At 44.8% G+C, this 27,586-nt stretch overlaps 1 protein-coding gene across 1 annotated transcript in view; it reads right to left on the bottom strand.

Moving 5' to 3' along the window:
- PAXBP1 (PAX3 and PAX7 binding protein 1) overlaps positions 1–22,302 on the bottom strand; it is a 38,516-nt gene extending 16,214 nt beyond the window's left edge. The window contains exons 1-10 of the mRNA XM_062205999.1: positions 21,895–22,302; positions 20,517–20,645; positions 13,931–14,107; positions 11,430–11,651; positions 10,826–10,929; positions 9,398–9,615; positions 8,725–8,914; positions 5,029–5,152; positions 1,249–1,348; positions 1,051–1,166 (exon numbers count right to left, since the gene is read on the bottom strand). Coding sequence (XP_062061983.1) covers positions 1,051–1,166; positions 1,249–1,348; positions 5,029–5,152; positions 8,725–8,914; positions 9,398–9,615; positions 10,826–10,929; positions 11,430–11,651; positions 13,931–14,107; positions 20,517–20,645; positions 21,895–22,240 — 1,726 coding nt within the window. The 5' untranslated portion in view covers positions 22,241–22,302. The remainder of the gene's footprint in view (positions 1–1,050; positions 1,167–1,248; positions 1,349–5,028; positions 5,153–8,724; positions 8,915–9,397; positions 9,616–10,825; positions 10,930–11,429; positions 11,652–13,930; positions 14,108–20,516; positions 20,646–21,894) is intronic.
- Positions 22,303–27,586: the final 5,284 nt, after the last annotated feature.

Here is a 27,586-nt window from a genome sequence, read left to right as displayed (position 1 = left end):
ACTGACAAATCCAGAATGCGGGAGGTTCTACAAAACAAGCTGCCTGATCCCTTCAAGAAGTGAGTGAGTCAAACAAATAATAGGGATGTGTGAAATATGTGGGGGACTTGTGAATACCATTTACTTAGATTAAAAGAAGTTAACAACCAAATGCAGAACACGTCCCTTGCTTTGGTAGATCTTACTTTGGAAAAGACAAAGAAAAACCACAAAATAACTTATAAAATAAACAGTTCCAAAAGAAGATTTTGGGGAGGATATCACTGAGGAAAATTAAATATGGACATGATATTAAGAATGTTCAAGGCATTATAATGATTCTATGATCACACACAAAAAAATCAATGCTGTTAGGAAATAGATGCCCAAGGTGTTTAAGGGTGAAATGCCATGATGCCTACATGTCACTTCCAACACACACCCAAGTTCAAAGAAAGAAAGAAACTTGGTGGAATGCTAAGCATTCTTCAGTCTCGAAGACAGGATATGGGTGATCTCTGTGCTATTCTTTCACATTTTATGTTTAGAAATCATCACAACTTTTAAAAACGGAACAAACAGAAACTTCTTCAACTACGCTCTAAGTGGCTTCTGGCCATTATAACTCTAAATGATTATAGCCAATGGGGGGACCCTTTATTTGGGGTTCCTTCTGGAAACGCCTCGCACATTAACAGCACTGACTAGTCTCGGCTGAAGCTCTTCATGACTCCACAAATGAGTTTCCTTCAGGGCTGAGGGCACCCCTGCCCAGCTTTACCTCTCCAGACCAGACAGCCTGCAGTTGGAGCTGCCTTCATAAATCCACCACATTCCTCAGCCACTTACAATTCTAAAATTTCGAAGAATCACATCATTCACTACGTAAATACTAAATAAACCCTGTGCAAAGATGTTACCCATGCTTCTGAGGAGTTATCACAAGATCAGTAACAAAAATGGATACAAGTTTTTGGTCCTAATGTAGGAGCCACAGAATTTCCTCATGGTAAAAACCACACCCATGTAGAAACCCAACTGACCAGTCTCATTTGCAAACAGACTTCTAACCTTTTTCCAGATTGAAGTTAGTAATGTCTGTAGACGTCTCCTCATCATCACTGGAAAGGCCTTCGAGGTGATCAGCCATCTTACCGGTTTGCTCTCGGGCTTGTCGACGCCGAGTCCTAAATAACAAACGTCAAGTTCCCAAACAATATAAAAGATTCTTCCCTCCCCAGACAAAGGGGCAAGCATTTTCAGAATTACCTCCTGGCCTCTCGCTCTGCAATCCGACGTTTTGCATGTTCTTGATACAGTGCCCGATCACGTCCAAAGGAATCAAGATTTGGGGCCATCAGAGCTTTATCTGTAAAACAACGACAGTTAAAATTAAAAGCCTTTCTTCAGTAATTGTGGGGAAAGAGTTTGCACAGAATAAGCCATAATGATAGACTGCTTGCTACTCCCAACAGGATTCTGCAGTAACTGGTAAAATGGGTAGGTTGTGAGTTTAGAACAAATCTCAATGTTCTTCATTCCCACGAAAGTAGAAGAATAATCAAAGAATTGATTTTTTTTCAAGACTTTGACAATCCTACACAAATCTAACTGGGCTTACTCGCTATTTTTATGCCTAAATAATAGAGCTACTTTATACTATAATGATGACAAAGTAAACTAAAAATCTAAGTTATCTGTGCAAAGGGAAAAATAATAGGTCCTATTTTTAAGAAGGAAGAACTTAAGCATCAAATGATGAATGATACAAAATGACAGCAAAGAAACATGGTTGGAAGACATACAAAAATAGCTTTCATGCAAGAGTTTAATAATTTATTTTGTGGAAATATATTTTCTAGCACTATTTTTAGAACAAAGCAACACTGTAGACTAAAAACTGTCACTTAAGCAAGGCTTACACGTTCTCAAACACTACTCCCAAGGCACATTTCCCTTATTTTGTTTCCTCCTACTTTATTTCTCATTTAAAAACCTTCTAGGTTAATTGTCTCGCTTTAGTTTCCAAAACTTCTATTCAAACTTATGCTTCAGTTACCACATTTGTAGTTTCTAAGCGATGGTTCTTGTCCTCACAATGTTCTTCTTCCATAGCATCCTACACTTGCATTGAGTAAGGCACTGCTATTATCTCCCTGTGAATATCAATTACGCATTCAAGGGCTTTTTTTTGCCACCAACATTGCCTGTCCTCTCAGTGCCCTTTGTTCTACTGCTTGTGTTGACCTTTCTGATGATCAAACTACCTGGTCATGTAAAAGAGACTGGATGTACGTTCTGTGTGTAGGGCTGTCTAAAACAGGCCTTTCCATCAAACCACTGGGTGGAGAGTTAACTATTGCTGGGAACCCTAAGATGCTGATTCCCCAGTTCTTTTGTCCAGATTCATTCTCTTGCGCCAGAAAATATTTTCTCTGATCTTTGGCCTGGGTTAGAAGGACGGGACCAGTAGGGGAAACATCTATCTGCTATACTTACCTAGTGTCTACATTTCAGTTCCACTCTGTAAAAATACCCTGGGACATATGAAGGTGCTTCAGAAAGGTCATGGAAAAGCACAACTGAAAGGTAAATTTAGTTTGATGCAAAATTTTTTCATATTTTTCATAATATGCATTTTCCATGAGCTTTTTGAAGACCTGCCCTCCCCACAGATGGGACTGTAGAGGTTGAGCATCCCTAAGCTGAAAACCTGAAATGCTCCAAAGTTCAAAATTTTCTGATCGCCAACATGACACCACAAGCAAAAATTCCCACAGCTGACTTCATATGATCAATCACAGTCAAAACACGGGCATGTTAAAAATAGTGTAGAAAATTCCATTCAGACTGTGTGTGTAAGGTATGTATGAAACAATGATTTCATGTTTAGCCCTGGGTCTAATACCATATTCAAGAAAAAGCATTTCAAGTAAGGGATACTCAACCTGGAATGGGACAAAAACCCAAAGGGTCAGGGGTGTGAGTGGTGAAACTACATGCAAGGTGGAAGATATCCATTTAAGGTTTGTGCATATTTTTCTCCCAATTTCAGAGATGTGCCATCAAAATTAGCAAGAGAAAAATAAAACCAAAGATTAACTTTCTATTTCAGTGGATCCCTACTAACCTAGACCCTGTTTTAAACACTCAACTGTCTTTACTGAGGTTTTCACTAGTGTGTCAAAACAGCTCTGCTTTTAGGAAGTGCATTCCCGAGTTCACTAATTGTAACAGGTTACTGCAATGAACAAGAAACACTCAGCTCTACCTCTACTGTGAGTTCATGGCACGCCCTCGATGAACTAATTAAAAAAAATCCCAAATTATAGAAATGATTCCTAAGAGGTAGTCTTCATTAAAGACGTATTTTAAAGAGTATTCACTACTCTAGTATTTAGAATAAATAATTATATGATTTATAAAATGCCTATTGGGGGAGAAGCATGAATATAGGTGACTCAAGTGACAGCCCTCTTAATTGTGGATGAATATTTATAAAAAATATTTATAAACAGATAAATTTCAGGCTATTCTTTGCTTTTTTAAAAAAATACAAGAAAATGAGTTGATTCTTCAGCGTCCCCTGTAACTTTCCTCAAGCTTTTGGCACTAATGTATACTAACACCCTCTAAGACAACATTTTTCACTTTCAGATTATCTTTCCAACTTTAAATCCAATTAATATACATCAATCAATCTTACTTTAAATTTCAAAAACAGTCTCAAATCATGTAGAACAGATTCTAGGTAGGAGAAAATATTTGATGAAATGTTCAACTCACACAAGCCACTCAAGAGCAAATTACTTTCCTTCATAATCATATGATTACCTATAATTTGCCCCAGAAATGTGGTTCTCCCTGGATCAAAAGTGATCTGGGAGGGATGCACTGGTCATTGACATGCCAATGTCAATCATGAAATGTAAACCTGGGTGGCAAAAATTAGAAGGTCAAAGCCATCTCGAAGGCTCACAGCTGAGTCTGCCTCAGCTCTGAGAGCCTGCTACCCTCTCAAAGCCTCTCTAAACCCGCCGAACACACAGAACGCTACCTCAGGAAACCAATGTCTTTCTGACTTGGAAGACAGTGTACAGCAAAGCAGTGCTTTCTGAAATAACATTAGGGCCCTTGACACTTCAATCAGCTGAAGTGGACATGTAAGACCTAGTAAGAATCTCTAGAGCTAGGAAGAGGAAATCTGCATTTTTACGAACATCTTGGGTAACACATTTCTATTTGAGAACTGCTGACACAGGGAACAAAAGGACGATGAAAGAAACCACAAAGAATTCACAGTAGAAAAATCCATATCAGAGCACCATGAATATGGAGGGCAATGGGGAAAAAAAATGAAATTAAAAGGCTTAGTATATCTGGTTAAGGAATCTTACCTATACTATTTTAAAAGGTTTCCAATTAATTTTAGTTTTCCATAATATACCTCATAATGAGAGGGCTATAAATTCTATTTCCATACTTTTACAAAATTCCAAGAATTGTAAGCATCAACTAACTTACTAAAAAAAAAAAAAAAAACCCAGTATATAAGGTAAACTAGAAAAAGGAATATATAAAATGAGATTACAAAAAATTTACCTATCCAAAAGGTGAAACTCAAAATTCCCAAAGTTATGCAATACAGTTGCCTCCCACAACACACCCAAAATGTCCAAATCCCTAAACTCAAAAATCTTTCACTGTGATCAACAACAAGACCGTATCAGTATCATGAGCATGATGCAAACAGAAAACTGATTAGGGTCAGAGAGTGGTTTTCAGATAAATACTAATACTGTCTTCTCTACAAAGGAGAATGGAAGTCACGCCCAAAGAAGACTGACAGAATACTAGTGCCTGTTTCCGAGCTCTCTCGTGAAGCTGAATTCTCTGAAACACAATTCAAGTACATGCTGTTATGACTTTTAGATCTACCTGACACGAGAGCATTTTTAAAAAATGCTCTGAGATGTCTAATTTTAATTAGGCTGCACTAAGTAAACAAGGTTGTTTAATGAATAATAAAAACCTTCAAGATGGACTGACTTGAATGGCTTGAAAACTCCGAGGATTCATCTTTAATATCATCTTGTCGTCTTTGGACAAGGCGGGAAGCTCGCTGTTTGTACAGCTGATGTATTGCTGATTCAAGTTCATTAATCAGTGGCACCTGTGAAAATACAACAAACTCCGTAACACCAAACTCCTCAGCTGCTTACTTATTTGAGGGTTCCATACTATTTCCGGATTTCTGAAAAAGTACCCTCTCTACGGACAGAACAACCATGAATCCCCAACAGGACCCGGGCAGCAATTCAGTTTTACGATGTTTAGAAAACATCACTTCTTCTTTTAATCCACAGAGCTATAATGTCCAGTGCCTAAGTTAACGGAGTAAAAGTTTGGTTAAGAAATGGAACACTTCAATATCAACAGAGAGCGCAACGTCAAAAACTTCAGTGCTTTTTTCAATAAAACATTTAAGTACTTAGAGGTCTTTTTAATGTCCATTTTCAATTTTCCCACAGCATGAACTGCACTGCAATTTTTATGACTTAAAGCAAACTATTATCACTGTGTAATACCAAAAAAGAAATATGCAATGGTTCTATGAGTAGTTAAGAAAAAGACTAATTGCCTAATTTTGAACATTTAAATTGCTCTGCCACTCAAACATACCAAGTACCTTATAAACTATTTTAACACACCTTTAAAAACTGAGTGATTAATGAAATTCCTAGCTACTACTAATCTGTCATAAATTAATATCTCAAACTTATAAAGCTCTTCTTTTCCTATCAAGTGTTCAAATTTTTCCATAATCTGTAATAAAATTATCTACATAAATTCTTAGCTTACAAAATCAGTGCTTTTTTTTTCTTTCTAGGTTAATACCCCTATCTAAAACATTTACTTGATCCATATAGAAAACTAAAGTTTATATAAGACATGAGACCTAACTTAAACCTAACAAAAACAGAAAACTTTCTCTATGTAAATACTTTATGTTATAACAAAGCGCTACGAAACTTTCACAAAACACTAATATGACCACTACACATACCTGAGGAAACCAGAAATTCTAGTTTCCTGATGGTTAGTGCAAACAGAAAACCCATTATTTAGAGTTTGGGAACACTGGCACCAAGTGTTAGAGCAGCTTCCCGAACTGAACAGACTGTAAATGGAAAATTAAAAAAAAAAAAAAAAAAAAAAAAGGCAGGTGGAATACAAAGGTGTCTATAATAAAAACAATTTTATATATCTGCACTATTCCGTTGCAAAAGTAGCAGATGTTCACAAAAGTCAAACTGGAGGAGTCATCTATTTTGTTTTTTTTATATGCCACACCGTAGGCAACAATGTCCCCAAATCTGCAATCCTTGCTAGCCGAGTCCAGACACTCGGTGGTTAAAATTTACTAAAATCAGTTGTTTTCCCTTTCCTTTTCTTTTCTAGCAATTACTGCTACATCATTATGACTTACACTTCCCCACTCACCCATTTTAAAAAGCCATTCAAGACTAAAGACAAAAGTACCTAAAATCATCTTTTAAGTCCTGGAGATTAACATCTCTCTACTGTAAAAGCTAGCATCATTTAGAGTTTAGTTATCCAATTTACAGCCAAGATGATAATGTAATTTCTCTCTTTGGGTGACTGAAGTATCTTTTAACAAAGCCTAGAGAAAAAATTCTGAGAATAAAGCCCTAAAGCACATTTCTGGCTCTCACTGGAGTTTATTAACAATATTGATTTATTTCAAGAGTCTGCACCATAACAATTTCTTACCCTCTCCAAACTCAAAAAGTGTTATTATTTTAGCACCAAATTTAAGGCAAAGAACATAGAAGAACAATGACCACAGGGAAAGAAAACAATGGAAAGTTAAAATGATTTACAAGTAATTTAAAATATAAGTTCAAAAGCCACACAGATTCTTGTAAGAAAAGTGGAAAAAACCAAGTATCTTTTTATGGTCTTACCCAGTATTTTTATCGTATAATGGAACTGAATACTCGAATCTATCCAGTTGTTTGTAGTATTTCCAAGATGATAGCTTATTATCAACTCAGTAGCACTCTCTTAATGAGACTGAATGCTTATGAAGATGTCAGAATGAAACAAAGTGTTCATCCTTAAAAAAGGGTTTACCTATCTCTCTTTTTATTAAAATGCAGTCACTGTATAATACATAAGGTCCAAAATCTGCTCCCAAAACAGACTAAGTCCGTACAACCTACATAACCACATCAGCACAGTCCAAGTAGCCTTTCTCTAGGAACAAGGTCATGAAAGAGAGAAGAAGTGCACCAACAATTCAGCAACCGAGAACTGAACCATTCTCCTACGAACTACTTTAATTTAATCATAATATGACCTAGCTGATCAAAATTACTATGAAAACTTTTAGAGTTAATTGTGCTTATAATTATGAATGCCTAAATTTACTCAAGTAAGTTCTAAAACAGGCCAAGACACAGAAGGTGCTCCCCGGGGACAAACCTCACTTACAAAGTATGGTTTATGACAAAGATCCTTTCTCCAGCTACCAAGGTCATGAGACCAGCTTCCACTTTGCCTGTCAAGCTCAGGAAGGGTGGTTCTCAGCAGAACAACGGAATGACAGCTCTGCCATTCAGGCCCCACCTCCAATCTTGACCCCGGTCCCACTTTGTCACTCTGCTCAACTGCTCTGCCAGGAGAGACACTGTAATTCACACAGCAGGTACTTCTCCAGAAACTGAGGGCCAAGGACAAAGCACGAGAAACGCCCAGGGAGGACACAGGGAATGCTCATGTCCTGGATCTGTCCACAGGCCGAACGGAACCAGCAACACCTACTGCAGAGACACTGTCTGCCGGCGCTTTCCTTGCCAGTCTTTGGTATTCGCGTACTGAGTAATCAACAGATATAAAACGCCACCATACTCATTTAACCACACCAGATGCCTACAGATTCTACGCCAACTCAGCCCAAAGTTGAGGTGCAGGATATTTAATGACCATTTTACTGTTTATTAAGACAAAGCTGTGAAGTCTCCAAATGCTTATGGGCCATCAAATGTGCCATTCTTAAAGATCAACAGCCAGTTAGGTTACCTGAGTCAGCTGTGCACAGCTCATTTCTAAAAAATGTAAACACACAGGGTACAGCAGAATGCAAAAACGGGTGCCAATTAATTCTTACACTAAAAAATAAATAAAAGACCTTGGAAGAAATTTTAAAAATTATGTCCAATGAATGGTTTCTGAAATGAATGAAGCATTTAGATGAAAACTAACGAAATGGCAACCAACTACCCAGTGTAAAAAAAGAAAAATGGGTAAAACTTTCTAACTGTATGCATAGTTAGTTATTTGTAGGGATAGCTTAAAAATAAGCTTAAACCTGAACCCCAAAAAAGAAAATTCCATCAGAGAGTCCCTTAAATTCTAATAATTCAGCACAGGCCAATGATCTACCATTAACTGAGACGAGACTTGCCAAAAAAGTCTTACTTAAATGTGTTTTGGTGTATCATTTTTCCTCTTTTTGACAAAGGCACGCTATTACCACCCGCCCCCCATCCAGAGATAATGCTACTAATGAAGTGAAGAAAATGAAGCAAGACTTTTTCATCACTTCCAAAGCTGCAATCAGTAGACAGCTTCTAAGAGTTACAGAATGTTCTATACAAGGCCGTCTAGATCTCTGTCATTTTGCCTTATTCAAAGAGATTAATATTTTTGCATTCTTACCTTTTCACTGAAACACTCAAGCAAGTCTTGGACATACCCTCGCATTTCTTGCAAAAATTTATACCGTTCACCAATACCCCCAGAAGACCCTTCTAATCTTTCAATAGCCCTGGTAGAGTCCACTCGGCTTTGCAGGTGTTTCTCATGCTGCTGTCGATTTGTTTTGTGCAATTCTTTCATGGAGTCCAACCTTAAGAACACAAAAGCATAAATATAACACATTTACATCCAAAAGTCTATGTCGTCAGGACTCTTGCAATATTACAATAACGCATTAGAACATCAAAATATCTGGAATGGCATCTTTTCATCGGAACTGCTTTTTTCCTCAGAAAATGGCAGTTTACAGACTTCATATAGTTACTCGGTGGGCTTATCAAAATCTGTTTTTCTCTTCCCCCCATATCTTGACTACACTTTTTCAGAGTCCAAGAGGTACAAACTCAGAACTGTCTTCAACAAGATCATGGAGTGGCATTTTTTTTTTAACTTTTCGAAGCTTCCACAGAAGTAATCCAAGAAGGTAGCAGAACAAAGTGTGAAGTCTTCTGTTTAGCTCTGGAGGACGGGCCCAGGAATCTTCTTTGCCGCCATGCTGCGTCTGCTACCCCAGACTACACGTTGCCTGAGGGAACGGAAAGCTACAGGTCTTTAAGAAGTTGATCTGCCCTACCTGTCTTTAAGCTGTTTCTTTACCAAATCAATAGTAACGGGAGTCATCTCATTACTGGGAGTTTTGAAAGGGACTGTATTATCTGTTTTTTGAGATTTGGCATCCGACGATCCATAGGCCGTGTAACTATAAGGAATGCCATAGGATGAGCCATAAGGCATTGTCTGGTAAGTGTTCTGGTAGTACACATTAACTTCTGTGGGCTGACTTGCTTGAACCTAGAAAAGAAATGGGATATATATGAAAACTGGAAGCTAAAACTGTGTAAATGTTCAAATGCAAACAACTAACAGCAGAAACTATATCCATTTCCCAAACAGTATGCAGTTAAATTGCAGAATTCTTCAAAATCAAGTTAAAGTAGGATTGATGGAATTTGCAATTACTTCTAGTAATTCGGAGGAAACAGATTTCAGTAAGTTTAGACTCAGAAGTGACGTTAAAAATAATCCAAAACAATCATTTTATCTGTGGGAGGACAGACGACCCGCCCATGGTCACAGACTAAATGGGCAGGCAGAGACTACAATCATCTACCACTCCTGATAGACCACCACTATTCCACTATTTTCTCTTTTGTTTTAAAAATTTTATTTATAAAGGGAACACATCTCATGTATTTCATACACAGTTTTAAGAACATAGTGACACTTTCCACCCTCCCCTCCTTCCTTTTTTCCCTTTTGATTTTTCCAATGACGGACTTTCGATTTACTTTATAATCACAAGCTTAACCTTCCGCTAAATAAAGAATTCAGCAAGTAGAAAAACACAGTTCCTCAGGACTGCAGACAAGGGCTGTATTTTCTTAACACCACCCACATGCAAGCAAACTGCCTCAGAACACTAGTAACCAAAATACCTTCTATTGATCAACTTTTTCCATTGTAGATAAGCAGTACTTAACCTTCTATAAAATAACTGTCCTAACTCTTTGCGAAGACATTTTTCATCTACCTCAGTAAGTTTTTACATTACTGAGAAATCCATCTTCTTCAAAAGAATTTTTAAGGTCAGAAAAGATAAGCTACGCAGGAAAGTAGGCAGGGGTCTGCCAGTTCCAGGGTGCGTTACAGTCGGCTGGAGGGCTTGGTGAGCGAGGTTGCTGGTCCCCTCCCAGAGTCTGCGCCTGCACATCTCAGGAAAGTATACCGTAATTTACATTTCTAAGGAGCTCCTAGTTACGCTGATGCTGTTGGTTAAAGGACCATTCTGAATAACACTGACCTAAGAAACTGCCAATTCTCCCACCATTCTGAGTATAAGGAATAAAGCATCATACAGTTTCTTCTAGAAACCTCATGTGGTTTTCTTGATTTCATCACACTGAAAACATTCAATATGGCGTGCTTTCATTTTAACAAAATAGACAAAAAGGGGCTTTTTCTTCTGATTTTCAGTAGTAAGGTTTAGTTCTTCAGGTCTTACCTGGGGGATATTAATTCCTTTTCTTATCTGCTCCTGTTCCCATCGGCTAAGCTCTTCGTCTTGTTCTCCAGTTACTAAAGCGTCATCATCACTCCCCTCAATACCTGCAACCATGAGCAACCACGGCAAGTAAATAATAGAAACAAAGCAGGGAGGGGAAAGATGCTATCCTGGTATTGCACAAGAACTGGGCAAAAGTATTATTATTAATGCAATGCTACTAAAATCTTTGTTACAATCTCCTCTCAGCTGACCCTCCTGACTGTGCCTGTCTTACAAACAGTACCCCTTGAAACCTCAGGAAGTATGAATGCGATGGGTAAAAGCTCGGAGAGGTTTCTTAAATTCCCTAAGCTTGGCACCAGCTCAGCAAGGAGAGAACAAAAACTAGGGTCTCCCAAGGATACTGAGAGGATTACAGAAATTCACACTTGCCAATCCTCAAGCATTCAACAAATCACACTAATTCTCAAAAAAATTCCAAGACACCTGTACTCAAGCAAGAATAGTCTTTTAACAAAACAGCTAAACAAATGCTTTTATTTGACTATAATAGCAAATCACATTTAGTCACATCGCTTACTGTCCAACTAAATCAAGTTACCTATTTCCTCCGCGATTTTTTGTCTCTGTGACTTTTCCTTCACAGAAAAAACTATCCGGCGCTTCTCATCATCATCTTCGTCGTCGCTGGCATCGTTCTCGTCCTCCCGAACAAGGCGGCCTTTTCCCGGCTCGTTTTCATGAGGCGTGAAATCCCCCAGCTCACGGGCCATCTGACGCTTCTTCCTTGCAGCATGTATAAAAGCTGCATCTGGAATTTCTCCTGGGGAAAAATGGTAAGAATTATAACATACAGCAGTCTCAAGGGCATGAAGTTTCTATTTCCTTGAAAACATGAAGAGAATGTAATTCTTCTCATGGAATTCAGAAGATTTTTTTAAAAGATCTATTTATTTATTTGAGAGGCAAAGTTACAGACAGAGAGAGGCAGAGACAGAGAAAGAGGTCTTCCATCCACTGGTTCACTTCCAAAATGGCCACAATAGCTGGAGCTGGGCCGACCCAAAGCCAGGAACCAGGAGCTTTCTCTGGATCTCCCACATGGGTGCAGGGGCCCAGGCATTTGGGCCATCTCCCATTGCTTTCCCAGACGCATTAGCAAGGAGCTGGATTGGAAGTGGAGCAGCTGGGATTCAAACTGGCATCCATAAGGGATGTCAGCGCTGCAGGCGAAGGCATTAAACTACTATGCCACAGCGCTGGGCCCTGTCACAGTCATGTTTTAACAGAAATTATTTGCACCCTCTTCCCAAACTGTGTCTGCAATCCAACTGCTTTATTTTTAATTACATTTAAATAGAAACAAAATCACTAAGGAAACTGAGAAAACTATTTAATGGCAACATATACGGAAAAGAATGTGATTTTTTAGAGAAAGGAAGAAAACCATCAAAGCAGTTTTTTTCTCATTTTTTAGGCAATAAAAGTAATGAAACTATATTACTAAATTGGAAAACATAAAAATTATAATCACAATTGCATGACCCTAAAAAAGCACTATTTTATGTAAATTACATTCCTCTTGCAAATAATATTTTTAGTCTACCTGTAAGCATATGAAATATATATATTTTTTTTGACAGGCAGAGTGGACAGTGAGAGAGAGAGAGAGAGTGCGCTGCGGCTAGCGCACCACGCTGATCCGAAGCCAGGAGCCAAGTGCTTATCCTGATCTCCCATGGGGTGCAAGGCCCAAGCACTTGGGCCATCCTCCACTGCACTCCCGGGCCACAGCAGAGAGCTGGCCTGGAAGAGGAGCAACCGGAACAGAATCCGGTGCCCCGACCAGGACTAGAACCCGGTGTGCCGGCGCCGCTAGGTGGAGGATTAGCCTGTTGAGCCACGGCGCCGGCAGCACATGAAATATATCATTTTGTGCTTAGTTGCTCTGCATATTAAACCATAATCATAATACTTTTTTCCATGTTTTCCTATATAAACATAACTTTCAAAGGCTTAACAACATTCCCTAGAAAAAGCAAAATCTACTACACAATCCAATTAATTGGCCTTTGCCCACAACAAAAATCACTGCCCTGCTATATGTCTGTCATGTTTTTTAAAGATTTATTTATTTATTTGAAAGGCAGAGTTACAGAGAGGCAGAGGTAGAGAGAGTGAGAGAGGTCTTCTATCCACTGGTTCACTCCCCAACGGCTATAACGGCCAGAGCTGAGCCGATCCGAAGCCAGGAGCTTCTTCTGAGTCTCCCATGCAGGTGCAGGGGCCCAAACACTTAGGCCATCTTCTACTGCTTTCCCAGGCCATAGCAGGGAGCTGGATCGGAAGTGAAGCAGCCAGGACTCAGACCAGCACCCACGTGGGATGCTGGCACTGCAGGTGGTGGCTTTACCTGCTACACCACAGCGCCAGCCCCTCTGTCATTTTAATAGCTACATTAATTGCTCCTCCAGTAAATGTACTGTAAAATTACTATGGTTTTCTCCTCCTGCTAGACATTTTTTTCTAAATTTTGTCCCCTGCAATAATGTTGCAATAAAAATATTTTTTCCTCGGGATAAATTCTAGAATTGGAATCACAGGATCCAGCGTAAGAACATTTTGCCAAACAGCTTCCCAGAAGGACTGTGTCAATTAGGCTGCCACTAGTGATGCAGGAATACAATTTATAATACCTTCCCCAGCACAGAGTAGGAGTTTTTAATTTTTATAAAGATTAACAGGAGTCACAATAATACCTCTTTATCATTTAAATTTGGCTACTAAGCACTTAAAAAGCTAAGTAGCCAGGGAACAGATCTGAAAACTATTTTCTATGGAAAGTACAGACATACATTAAAAACAATACTTTAAGACTATTTGTCCACTTACCCGAAGTCTCACCTGCTTTGATGATAAAACTGCCACTGGGGGAAAGCATGGGAAGGTTGGGAAACTTCTAGCTCTCGCAGGGTAAACAACCTGGCTTCAAACAGAGATGGCCTAAGAAATACCACCTGGCTACTGCCTGCCTCCATTACCACCCTGAACCACAGCCCACTGTCGAGGGTTTAGCTCCCTTCTGACAGCTGCAGTACGCACCTGGCCGGAGCACGTTCAGAGAAGACAGCGCGTTTGAGAAAGCTCCCCCAGCCTTTGGTTTTTCTTCCTCCTTCTCACTTTCCATATCCATTTCATCTTCACCATGCTCACCGATGATAACTCCATCTTCTTGATTCGTGTCCTTAACATGCCCCGTTTTGTCCAATGGTTGTTCACCTAAATTTTTGAGTAGTGATTAAAATAAAATCCATAAATTAAGAAGGTACTTTTTATTCCTTTACGGCATCAATCCACTAAAGCTTGAATCATTTTCATTGTTCGCAAAAAACTCAAAACATTGATGCATGGAATACAGAACCGCACAGGAAACATAATCAGGTAAAAATTATACAGAAGATAAAGAGATACATTCAAGGCCCTACTCAAATTAATTTTATCAAACTTTAGCAACTTAACAGAATTGTTTCTTCCTCTAAACTGCCATAGGTACCTGCATGCACTTAAAAATGTTTAGCTCTTAACCGACCATAAAAACTGTACAGAATTCTGGAATAACAACCTCCAATCAGGGGAAATATCTCTATCTCCTCACAGACACAACATTTCTTCACAGTGAAAACATTCAAAATATACTTCTTTTAAGCATTATTTCATTTTGTGTGTATTTCATTAAATACTAGGCCCACTCAAGGCAGCTCAAGGTTAAGAACAAAGCACACTCATGGACAGGTGAGTCTGCGTAATGGACACTTCCTCAAACGCGGGCTCATAACCACTGTCTTAGCGCATAACCACCGTTAGCATCATCCAAGAGGAAAGCCCCTGACAGCTACATTTAACCTGCGCAAGCCTGATCCCCTCCCCAAAACTCAGTGTTTAAGAGTGGAATCCAGGGGTTGGCACTGTGGCGCAGCGGGTTAAAGCCCCACCCTGCAGCGACGGCATCCCTTAGGGGTGCCGGCTTCGCATCCTGGCTACTTCACTTCCAATCCAGCTCTCTGCTATGGCCTGGGAAAGCAGAAGAAGATGGCCCAACTCCTTGGGCCCCTGCACCCACATGGGAGACCCAGAAGAAGTTCCTGGCTTCAGATCAGCTCATCTCTGGCTGTTGTGGTCATTTGAGCAGTGAACCAGTGGATGGAAGACCTCTTTCTTTCTGGCTCTACCTCTCTGTAACTCTTTCAAATAAAATAAATCTTAAAAAAAAAAAGAGTGGGGCCGGCACCACGGCTCACTAGGCTAATCCTCCACCTAGCGGCGCTGGCACACCGGGTTCTAGTCCCGGTCGGGGCACCGGATTCTGTCCCGGTTGCCCCTCTTCCAGGCCAGCTCTCTGCTGTGGCCAGGGAGTGCAGTGGAGGATGGCCCAAGTGCTTGGGTCCTGCACCCCAATGGAGACCAGGATAAGCCCCTGGCTCCTGCCATCGGATCAGCGCAGTGCGCCGGCCGCAGCGCGCCAACCGCGGCGGCCATTGGAGGGTGAACCAACGGCAAAAGGAAGACCTTTCTCTCTGTCTCTCTCTCTCTCTCACTGTCCACTCTGCCTGTCAAAAAAAAAAAGAGTGGAACCCAGGGGCCAGCGCTGTGGTGCCTGTGGCACCAGCATCCCATATGGGTACAGGTTTGAGTCCTGGCTGCTGTACTTCTTATCCAGTTCCTTGCTAAAGGGTCTGGGAAAGCAGCAGAAAACAGCCCAAGTGCTTGGGCTCGTGCACCCATGTGGGAGGCCTGGAAGAAGTTCCTGACTCCCAGCTCCAGATCTACCCAGCTCCAGCCATTGCAGCTGTTTGGAGGAGTGAACAAGTGAACGGAAGACCCTCTCTATCTCTAACTCTGCCTCTCAAATAAATAAATCTTAAAAAAAAGAAACAGAGTGGACTCTAACTGAAGCAGAGATAACCAGACTCTCTAGTGATCTGGAATTGGGACGGCGACAAGTTAGCGGCTGTGTGGCACTAAGAACAACCATGTGTGAACCAGGAAGGAGCCTGGGCAGTGCCCACGTTCTGCCCTGTGGACAGAGAAGTCTTTAATTCCCAGTGCTAGTCCGTTCCTGAGGCTGCTTTCCTGCTGCCCGGGTCCAGGAGCAGCACGCCGTCTTAACGATAAACTGCGTTGGTTTACACGACATTTCATTTTGCTCTCTGTCCCAGAACCCACAACCCCCTCCAAAAATTTTGAGAAAATCACAAGTATTTTTACTTGGAAGCTCTAAACTTGCTAATGCTCCCAATAGGCACAATGAACACGGTGAAGGAGGAAAGTGAACATTTATTCTAAATGAGAAGATGCTCCTCTACTGTGCTCCTAGCACGTTCCCCTCCCCAAAATCTGCTTCAGAAGTTCTCCCCCACCTTTTTGTTTTCAGTTTTATTTATTTATTTGAGAGGCAGAGTTACAGACAGAGACGGAGAGGGAGAGGGAGAGGGAGAGGGAGAAAGGTCTTCTATCTACTGGTTCATTCCCTCAATGGCAGGCGCTGGGCCGATCTGAAGCCAGGAGCCAGGAGCTTCCTCTGGGTCTCTCACACCGGTGCAGGGCCCAAGCACTTGGGCCATCCTCCACTGCCTTCCCGGGCCACAGCAGAGAGCTGGGTCAGAAGAAACAGCCAGCACATGAACTGGCGCCCACATGGATGCTGGCACGGCAGGCGGAGACTTAACCTACTGTGTTACTGTGCCAGCCCCAAGCTCCTCCTTTTTAAAGCCCATATCCTACTCCCTTAAACTAACAGTTCCAGAGATAAAAGTTTAGGACATTCTAGGTTAGCATCTTTAATTTTTTTAACTCACCATTTTCTCTCATTAGCCACAATTTCCTTCTAAAGTGCATTCTGAAGATCTAAGATCTTAAAACTCACTTTACTGGTGTCGGGTTAGATGGAATTACAAACACCTGTTTCCTTCTGCACTCAATCTACACAAAGTCAATGATGTTTAATAGACTAAAAACAGAATGCTAAGTCAGATATGTACAAATAACGAGTGATTTCCGGCAGACTCCAAGAGATTCAATGTTTCCTTGAGTTCACACACTATTTACTTGTGCCTGAGCAAATGCAAAGCCAGAGCATGGTGATGGCTGAACGTCCGCTGGTACTCACATGCTACCTGTCCAGATCTCTCTACAGAGACGCTAAATAACCTTGCTCAAGCAGCCACTTTGGTTTCAATTTCATCACACTTTCAGGAAACTTGCTCTCACAGCTTACTCCACCGACCTTAAAGCTGTGCAGGCTCCCTCGCCTCTGCAGTCTCCACTCTCTCCCAAACTTCTCAAAGAAGCAGTGTGAACCTGCGGCCTTCTCCTTCCTCACCAACTTTTTTTCCTTTAAGATTTATTATTTGAAGGGGAAAGTCACACACACACACACACACACAGATCTTATATCCCCTGGTTCACTGCCCAAATGGCCACAACATCCAGGGCTGGGCCAGGCTGAAGCCAGGAGCCTGGGACTCCAGCAGGGTCTCCCGCATGGGTGGTGGGGGCCCAAGCAGCTGGGCCATCCCATGCTGCCCTCCCAGGCACATCAGCAGGGAGCTGGACGGAAAGCAGAGCAGGTGGGACTTGAACTGGCGCTCACATGGGATGCTGGCATTGCAGTCAGCAGCTTGCCTCCAGTGCCACAACACGGGCCCCGTCACCAGCGTTCCTGTCGCAGTTATTGCAAACGACCTTTGATTTTTCCCATTCTAAGCACAGCAGCTAACCCGATGGCTTGTGGCCAGGGCTAATTCAGATGCTCTGCTGCTCTGAGCAATTTAGCGAAAGGTGCTCCTTCTTCCCCAAAGCCCTGTGGTGCAGTCTGCTGACAGGCCTGTTCCCCTGTCACGTGCCCTCCTCCCAGGAGAAACCTGGCAACCCAGCTGACAGCCCCGCCCTGGTCCCCACTTTTCCTGGCCTCTCTTGTACTACTTCACAGCCGATCATAGTCTTTGGAAGCTTTCCTTTCTTTGACGTTTCCGACTCTTTTTATCTCTTTAGTGACTCTTCTCCTATTCCTTCTGTGGGCTAAGTGCAGGGTCGAAGTCTCTGGTTCTAAGTGCTATCTCCTTTATACCACTCCTTCATCCATAACATCCACTTTTAAGTACATTTCTAAGACAGGGATCTAAACCTGCATTTTCAACTGTTCACTGGCTATTTTCAAATTCAAGTTAAGGAATGAATTCATCATTTTAGGAATGTCACACAAGTGGCTGGTTCAAGCCAGTCTGCTTGTGTTTTGAAGTTTCCATGTCTCTGCCTGAGGAGAGTTAGAGGAGGAAGATTTCTGGATTTTGAATTGGGTAATGAAACTGCTTCATAGCACTGAGTAGAAATGATGACAACAACAACAGGCCTTTTTCAATTGTCAATTTTCATCACTTTTCTTACACTATCTCAGCCTACATAAATATTTTTATCTATTTATTTGAGAAGCAGAGTTAGACAGGGACAGAGAAAGGTCTTCCATCCACTGGTTCACTCCCCAAGTAGGTGCAGGGGCCCAAGCGCTCAGGCCATCTTCTGTTGCTTTCCCAGGCCATAAGTAGAGAGCTGGGTGGGAAGAGGAGCAGCTGGGACTTGAACCAGCGCCCACATAGAGTGCAGGCACCACAAGCAGAGGCTTACCCTACTACACCACAGTGCCGGCCCCAAGAATTTTTTTAAAAAGACTTCATTTCATCATCCACTGCTTTTCCCAGGCCACTAGCAGGGAGCTAGACTGGAAGTGGAGCAGCCTGGACTCGAACCAGCACCTGTATGGGATGTACTGGCCCCATAAGTGGTTTTCAAGAATTCTGAGACAAATGAGGCAGTTTTCTAGACTCTGAGATAAATTCCCCCAAAAACATTATTCCTCCCACTTGCCTTCCTTCTCTCTACATCATCCAACACATAATTATTTTCAGTTATCTGCCAAAAAAGCTCAAATTTTGACTTACATAAAAATCCACTAGCAAAACCACTTATCAAGCCTATTAATTCTTCTCTTGGAATGTTTTCTCTTCCTTTCCATTTCTTCTCCCACACCAACAAATATTTTTGGCCCATCCACAATTTCCTCCCGAATCAGGAAAAGTCTCACATGTATCTAAGCTGGTTCTTGAGTTCAAACAGCTTCAGGCCTCCAACTACGCTGCACCTTAACACTAGGTTAAGGCTCCAAACACATCTGTCATGGCCTCTTGGGCAAGCCAGGAGCGGCAACTGTAAATCCCTCCCGGCATCTGAACACCCTGTGTAGCCTGTCCACAATGTGTCTTACACGCTAAGCTTCTTAACCACTTCCTTCAGCAATCATCTACTTTGGCCTGGTCTCCTTTACTCCCCCTTCCCCAAAAACAACTTTGGTCATTCTGATCCTGGATGGCAGCCCCCACACCTTCATGCTTGTGTTCTAGAACCTTAGCAAGGACCCCGCTTCAAGCACCACTTTCTCTATCAAGTGCTCTTCCCTCCTCGGAAAACAGGAGTGCAGGTATCCTTTGGACCCCTTGGGAGGAGCCCGAGCTCACACCTGCGTGATGTCGTCTCCACAGGACTGCAGATTTGGAACGAGGCCATGCTCCCTCACATCAAACCTGCAGGTGAGACTCCGGAAGATACCAACTCTATCTTTAATTCCATAAAATAGTTTTCCCTAAATTATTTGTATAAGAATAACTCAGAGGGCAGGCGCTGTGCTGCCGCAGGTTAGAGCCCCGGCCTGCAGTGCCGGCATCCCATGTGGGATCCAGCTCTCTGCTATGGCCTGGGAAAGCCGTGGAGAATGGCCTAAGTCCTTGGGCCCCTGCACCCACATGGGAGACCCAGAGGAAGCTCCTGGCTCTGGATTGGCACAGCTCCAGCCGTTGGGGTCAATTGGGGAGTGAAACAGTGGATGGAAGAACTCTCTCTGTCTGTCTCTCCTGGTATGTGTAACTCTGACATTCAAATAAATAAATCTTTAAAAAAAAAAAAAGAACAGAATTATGTGATGAGTTGGACATACAGTTTGAAAGAAGGTCAAGAAGCTTTTCTAATATGCTCATGTAAATATGTGTCTAGTAAAAATATTCTGTTAAAAAAAAAAGAGTAACTCAGACCGTGGCATTTCATAATGGATTCACTTTCCTAAAGACAAAACCACCGCTTACACGAGGGTGCGCTTGGGTTCCAAGATGCCTGTCGAGGCTCCTGTCTCATCCCGAGGAGTCTCTGTCCATTCAGACTGGGCTGCTGGGGGCTGGGGTTGCCAACAACGACCTCCAGGCTTTCCTAAAAATTCCTTGGGAATTAAACCCAGGTAGAAATTCCACCAAACCAACCTAAGTTTTTCTCTATGAAATCCAAGCACAGGAATTTGCACGGCATGCCTTCAAAGAGGAATCAGTGGTGTCTAGCAGTGAAATGAGAAACCTCTGCTCAACCAGAGTGTGGAGCCTGGTAGGGAAACCGGGGGCAGGTTTGGACTCAGCTACCCCGGAGCGCACACATTCCAGAGCCACCCTTCTCTAAGAAGGACTCACAAAGAACTGTCTCAGAGCTAAATAAGGAGCTGTGCCTACCCAGCGTGAACCTGAGTTCCCCATAAACCCAGGAGATCGCCGAGGAAAAGCTCTCATTTCTGCCACAAGAATCCCAGGTTGGTACTTACTGTCGGCCGATGAGTTGAGTTCGGTCTTAATCTTCGACTTTTCGAGATCTTCTTTATATTCTTTTTTGAGCAACTTTACTATTTTTTTGCTGTAACTTGATTTCTTCACTTTGAAAACTTCTTCATTTTCTTAAAAAAAGAAATTAAATGAAGTCTGTAGTGACCACTCTCGGAACACGTTTTCCCTTTCTCCACAAGATCCTATCTGCTGGTCAGCCCAAATCTTCCAAATATGTGCTCAAATTCCAAACTCGTTACACAACTGGGGGCCTTTGTCAAGTCTGTCACAGACCCGCAGAAACAGGTCAACTTCCTAAGTCAACCTAAGGTAAGGTCTGGAGCCTTAAAGGCATGACACACATCACTTCACAAAATTTTCCCGGGTCCTATAGCTGCGCTTAAACCGTCTGTTCTAGGAGGAGAAAACAACTCCTTCAAAATGTTTCCAAAACGGACAGACCACAAAGTCATTAAGGGATCTGAAACAAAGTATCTAAAACCAAAAGGCGGCTGTCAAGTCCGAGTTAATCCAGCTGCAACAGACACCGCTACTTCAAAACCCGGCTGAGCCCAACTCACTTTTTCAATCAATTCTGGTGCTGTCCCCAGCACTTGCACTGAGCGGAAATTTTAAAAAAACCAAGAACAAAACACCACCAAGCGGCCCGTACATCCAAAAAGAAAATGCAAACAAAACAACAACAACAAAGCCTACCCTACTACAAACACGGGGGCATCTGGAACCCAGCGGACAGAGACTTAACATTTCCTTCTTCGTGAACATGGACTGAATCGGGTTAAACGCACGTTAGCGGTCCGGAAGTAAAAAGACTGGAGCCTCATCCGTAAGGTCCGAAAGCTACAGCCCGGCCGCTCACCCGGCATCGGTGCACCTGCCACCCCCGCCGACTCGGCCCGGAACCACAGCGGCCAGCTCCGGACCTCGGCTCCCAGACCGAGGACGCCTCGTTACGAACGCGGCCTGGCCGCTCGCCCGCCATCGGTGCACCTGCCGCCCTTCCCGGTCACATCGGGCCCCCTGCACGCTGACACCTGCGGCCCCCGCCGGACCTCGGCTCCCGGACCGAGCGCGCCTCTTCACGAACGCGGCCTGCGCGGGCACGGGGACGTGGCCAGGGCTCGCTGCGCGGGCCCGGGGGGCCCGGGGGGGGCCCTCACCCCCAAACACACAGCGGCCAAGAGGCCGGGCCGCTCGATCGCCCCCCTGACCAGCCCGGCATCGCAAGCAAGGCCCGGGCCAGCGCGGGAACGCGCCCTCGGCCCTGGCAGCAGGCCGGAGGCGGGCGGGCAGGGGCTGCGTCCCGCGGGGCCCAGAGAAGCGAGGATGCGGCTGGGGGGCCCGGGGCGCGGCGCTCACCTTCCTCCTCGTCCTGGAAGCTCAGCAGACTGGCCCGGGCCACCTCTTTGTTCTCGCGAGGCCTCTTGCGCGGCTTCAGCCCGTTGCCAGGCTCCGCACCGCCAGGGAAGCCGCCGCCGGCCTCAGCCCCGGGGCCCGGGGCCAGCGCAGGCGGCGGCGGCGGCCCGGGGCCCAGCAGCGACTCTCCCCCGGGGACTCTGTCGCCGCCGCCGCCGGGGCCCGGCTCTTCGCCGGTGCCCGGGGGCGGCAGCAGCGGCGGCGGCTCCTGCTCCTCATCCCGCTCCCGCTCCTCTTCCTCCGAGTCGTTCCGCTTGCGCACGTTCACCCGCCGGGCCTTTCGGAACATCCCCGCGGCCCTCCTCGGCGGTCACACACCCGCTCCCGCACGGCGGCCCAGGCGGAGCCAAGCTCGCGACGGCGCACGCGCGGAACCCACGGCGCCGGCCTCCTCTCCGGCTTCGGCGCCCCCAGCGAGCGCGCAGGCGCATGCGCGCCCCGGCCACGCCCCCTCGCTTTTTCTTACGGAGGGAGCGCGCACGGCGACGCTCGCGGACAAAAACAAGAACCACGTCAGGTTGCTTCACTGCCCTCTGTCGGCGTGGAGGGCTATTGGCAAGGAATTCTGGGGGACTCCGGGGTGGTTCGACGGGTCACAAAGAGGATCATAGAGATCAGAGGGTAGAGGGGCCTCCGCCTCCAGGTCTCAGACGTGCGTCTTCGGCGCCCACCGGAGAGGTCACGTGCGAGAAGCCTCCCGCCAAGCTCTGGGCCGAGTGGAGGGGCGGGGAGCGGCGGGCAGAAGCTGTGTTGGGGACCCTACGCAGTGATACTTGGTCTCTCTACTGCCGTGCACCTGCAGAGCGCGTTCAGAGACCTTGGACGTGCCAGGTGCTGGCGATTCAGCGGCTCAGCCCTTGTCGAGGGCCTGTGACTCCCGGGAGCAACACCGACCCGGGTGGGAATGGGGGTGACCGCCGTGAGGTTTGCGCCACCGCACGGCCAGAGCCCCCTCGGCAGCTGCCGGGGAGGTGCACCTGTGCTTGGGAGTTAAGAGGGTGTAGCGGGGAGAGGCCACGTGCGCGTGGAAGCCTCGGGGCTCCCCGTCTCGGGACCAGCCAGCGACGTGGTACGAGTGGCAGAGGAGAGCTCTTCCCTGCACTGGTTCACTCCCCCGAGTGCCCACGGCAGTCGGGGCGGCAAGGTCGGGAGCCGGGAACTCCGCCCAGGTCTCCGCGCCGTGCGGCTCTAGGAACCCAAGTATGGACCCATGGCCTGTGTTCAGGCGCTGTTAGCTGACAGCTGGGTAAGAAGCGGAAAGGGGAAGGGGGCCCAAACCAGGCATTTTGTAAAAAAATACTTATTTGAGAGGTAGAGTTATAGACAGAGGGAGAAAGGCCTTCCATCCTCTGGTTCACTCCCCAAATGACCGCAGGGCTGGAGCTGAGCTGATCTGAAGCCAGGAGCCGGGAGCTTCTTCCCGGTTTCCCACGCAGGTGCAGGGGCCCAGGCACTTGGACCATCTTCCACTGCTTTCCCAGGCCATAGCAGAGAGCTGGATCGGAAGAGGAGCAGCCAGGACTCCAACCAGCACCCATATAGGATACCGGTGCTGCTGGTGGAGGCTTAGCCCACTACACCACAGCGCTGGCCCCAAACCAGGCATTTTGATACTGGGATTCGAGCATCCCAAACGGTGGTTTAACCCAGCTGTGCCATAACACCTGCCCTGCATGGGTAGTTTACGTGAGTTCTCCTTTTTACACAGTGGTGTGGAAACAGTGCATTCTTCGCCTAGCATAGCTTGGAGGCTGGAGATGGGGCCAGCCTATCTGTGCCTAAACCATTGCCTCGTTCTTCTTTTACCCAGCTGCGGAGTCACTGATAGGCGTTGTGCTGTGGTGTATTTTAAACAATCCCATAAAAATTGGTGTTTAGGTTGTTCCAATCTTGCTGTTGCCAGGACTCAGAAAACAATACCATATAATATGGCACTTCAACATGCCGAGGGAAGCCAGAATCTCTCTGACCTGCTGCTCTCCTGCCTCTCACCCCTTTTTCTGTGCAAAAACCCAGGGAAGAGCTTTCTCTGGTGTCATCTGCCTAAGGAAAGATCGTCCAGTGGCCAGTGCTGTGGCATAACAGGTAAAGCTGCCACCTGCTATACTGGCATATCCCATATGGGTGCGAGTTCAGGTCCCAGCTGCTCCATTTCCCATCCAGCTCCCTGCTAATGCACCTGGGAAAGCAGCAGAAAATTGTCTAAGTCCTTGAGGGCTCTACACCCGTGAGGGAGACTAGGAAGAAGTTCTTGACTTCGACCTGGCCCTGTCCTGCTGTTGCGAGCCTTTGGGGAGTGAACTGGCAAGTGGAAGGTCTCTCCCTCTCCATAACTCTGCCTTTCAAATAAAATAACTCTTAGAAAAAAGACCACTGTTCGATGTAAGAATGCTTAGGTACCAGTCCCAGCTTCTGCTCACAACTCCGGCTTCCTACCAGGGTCGACCCTGGGAAGCAGCAAATAGTTGGATTGAGTCCTTATCTCCTGGCTTCAGCCTGGCCCAACCCTGGCCGTTGTGGGTGTTTATGGAGTGAACCAGCAGATGAGAACTCTCTGTATGTGTGTGTATGCCTCTCAAATAATAATAACAAACCTCACTGGGATCTAAATTGAAGCAGAAAGTCCCAAGCTGTCCAGGAAATTCTGTTTTATCCGCCTCTGCCTCTTGTCTGTTGTGGCTTCTATTGGATTTGATATCCGTCCGCTGGGACGCAGCTTCAGAGCCGAGAACACCTAACATCTTCCTCCAGATAGCAGAAGACTTAACGTTTGCCTTCCATTACACTCACGTTGTTCTCAGTTCTTAAATTCTGGCCACGTAGCACTGGATGAAGTCGTGATTCCAATAGAATGTTCCATCGGTGCGATTGATCTCCCATTTCCAATCACAGAAGATTCAAATCCTGCCTGGTCAGCCTCCAGACAGCTGAGCCGGGAAGGTTTGTAGTGAGGTGATCAGGGTAAAGAAGTGACAGACACAAGGGCAGAAGCAGAGACTGCTAATAGGTTGGCCTAAACCTTCAAAAACATCTCCCACTATAAAAGTGGTGACTGGACAGAGGGAGGGACACTTGTCATATAAGAGTGAACAAGAGGTGGACAGGGGCCAGCTAGGGCATTCATGTCCCATATCAGAGTACCTAGGTTCCATCCAAATCAGCTTCTGAGTCCAGCTTCCTGGGGGCAGTGATGCCTCCAGTAGCTGGGTTCCTGCCACCCATGGGAGATCTAGATTGAGTTCCTGGCTCCCAACTCCAGTCCCAGTTGTAGGAATCTGGGGCCTGAAATAGCAGATGGGAGCACTTGCTTGCTCTCTCCCTCTCTCTCCCCCCACAACCCTGCTCTCAAATAAATAAAAAATAAAAGCCAAAACATTGGAAAACAGCAAATGTGTTTATTACCTTGCTGGTCTACCAATTCAGGTGATAAAAAAGGCAACATTAAACATATGCAAGTTATTACCTTACAGCCCAAGCAAACCAAAGAGTTATAGACCTTGTGGAAATGAGATTCCTGAAACTGAACAGCTGCTCCAGTTGCCCGTCAGGCAGTTTATCACCAGAAATAGACTGATAAAGTTCTTCAATGCTTTGAATAGCAAGCTAGTTTGTTCATTAATATAGCATACCGTAACCCTTTACTGTGGCGGGCCATCAGTATTCTGGGCAAAGACTGCTTACATGAAACTGTTGCACTGGACTTTTTACTTGAATGAATAAGCTAATCCTTTTCCAAAAGTCATCTTTCCAGTCAATAATTCCTATTAGTTTTTTTTCTCATCAAAATGTAACCTTCCGTGTATTAATTGACTCACAAATTCAGACATAATAGGCAAACTAACTTGGTTTGCTAATTCAGTCTTAGATCTTTTTTTTTTTTTTTTTTTTTGACAGGCAGAGTGGATAGTGAGAGAGAGACAGACAGAGAAAGGTCAAAGGTCTTCCTTTTTTGCCGCTGGTTCACCTTCCAATGGCCGCTGCGGCCGGCGCATCTCGCTGATCCGAAGCCAGGAGCCAGGTGCTTCTGGTCTCCCATGCAGGTGCAGGGCCCAAGGACTTAGGCCATCCTCCACTGCCTTCCCGGGCCATAGCAGAGAGCTGGCCTGGAAGAGGGGCAACCGGGATAGAATCCTGCGCCCCGACCGGGACTAGAACCTGGTGTGCCGGCGCCGCAAGGCGGAGGATTAGCCTGTTAAGCCACAGTGCCGGCCCAGTCTTAGATCTTGTAACCTGGAACGGTGGTTACCAAATTCATTCTCCAAAACCATGAAAAGTTTTCCTGGATCAAAAGCCAAATGGGAAGAGAAAGGACAGCCTGTCGGACAGAGAAGCCGGATGGCCTTTCTTAGAATAAAATGGTCCTTTGCTCTGAGATTGTCTTTCTTTCTCTTTAGTGTTAAGAAGAGAAAACCTCTTGTAATTCTTGTAAATAATAATACTATAGAGCAGTGTGTTTGAGTTTGTGTTTTTACCTGGAAAACCAGAAAGTAGTGAAAGCCACGAGTCCTCCCAATTTTATCTTTTAAAATGTTAAATTGACAGGTGAAATCTAATAGTGCAGGAATTCCTGATCTAGAAATTCTTTTTTTTCTTCCAAAGCTGTAACTCTGGACATGATCTCAGTGTACCTGTATTTGTTATAAGTAACTGAGAAAGATGAGGTTTTTCTTTTTTATTTATCTATTTGAAAGGCAGAGTTAGAGCTCATCCACCCACTGGTTTACTCCCCAGATGGCTGCAACAAGCCAGGAGCGTTGAACTCCATCCATCCCTCCCATGTGAGCACAGGGACCCAAGCACTTGGGCCATCCTCCACTGCTTTTCCAGGCACATTAGCAGGGAGCTGGATGAGAAGTGGAGCAGCTGGGACTCAAACCGGCGCCCGTATGGAATGCCACTGTTGCAGGCAGAGATTTAACCTGCTGCACCATAATGCTAGTCCCTAACAGGTAAGTTCTTGAAGTAGTAATAGACACACACACACACACCCTATGGGAGCTGCCTCCTCTAGGGAGAGGCCCCTCAGCAAGGCAGGGAGCCTGGTGACTGCATTGGCTGATCCAATGGAAGCCAATTGGATTCTCCAGCGTTTTGTACTGGGCATGGAGACAGTCAGTTTCTGGTTGTCCTGGAAATGCAATGGACTCAGTGCCATATAGAGAAGCTATAAATTATGATGTCAACTCAGGAGCCGAGACTACGTTGCTGCAGCAAGAGCGGGTGGAGCGGCCGCGCCAGAGAGCAGAAGAGGACAGAGTGTTCTGGTTCCTCTCCAGGTGCTCGTGCTGGCCCTCCCAGAAGCTGGACTCGACTCCTGTCTGGATTCCCTTAGATGCCCCGGGATCCTTTTAATAAATTTTGCTTTCTGTGCTGTTGTTGGTGATGATGTTTATGGGATTGTGTGTGTCTGTGTGTACGTGCTTAAAATGAGTCAAGTTCACTTGCATGAAAACGCTCTAGAAACAAATAACCTATGGCCAAAGAAGTCTAACACAATAACTAGAGGTTGTTTTAATGTTAAAGCACTGCTAATTTTACCCAGATAAATTACATAATGTTTTAAAGTTTACCAGAAGTCAATGAAGAACATTTTCTTTTTTAAATCTATCCACACAGATGTCCTCATAGGCAGGCA

This window comes from Lepus europaeus, chromosome 2, assembly GCF_033115175.1.
Source record: "Lepus europaeus isolate LE1 chromosome 2, mLepTim1.pri, whole genome shotgun sequence".
NCBI classification, from domain to species: domain Eukaryota; kingdom Metazoa; phylum Chordata; class Mammalia; order Lagomorpha; family Leporidae; genus Lepus; species Lepus europaeus.
Note: the sequence above shows the minus strand (reverse complement) of the source record. Positions and strands in the feature narration are given on the sequence as shown.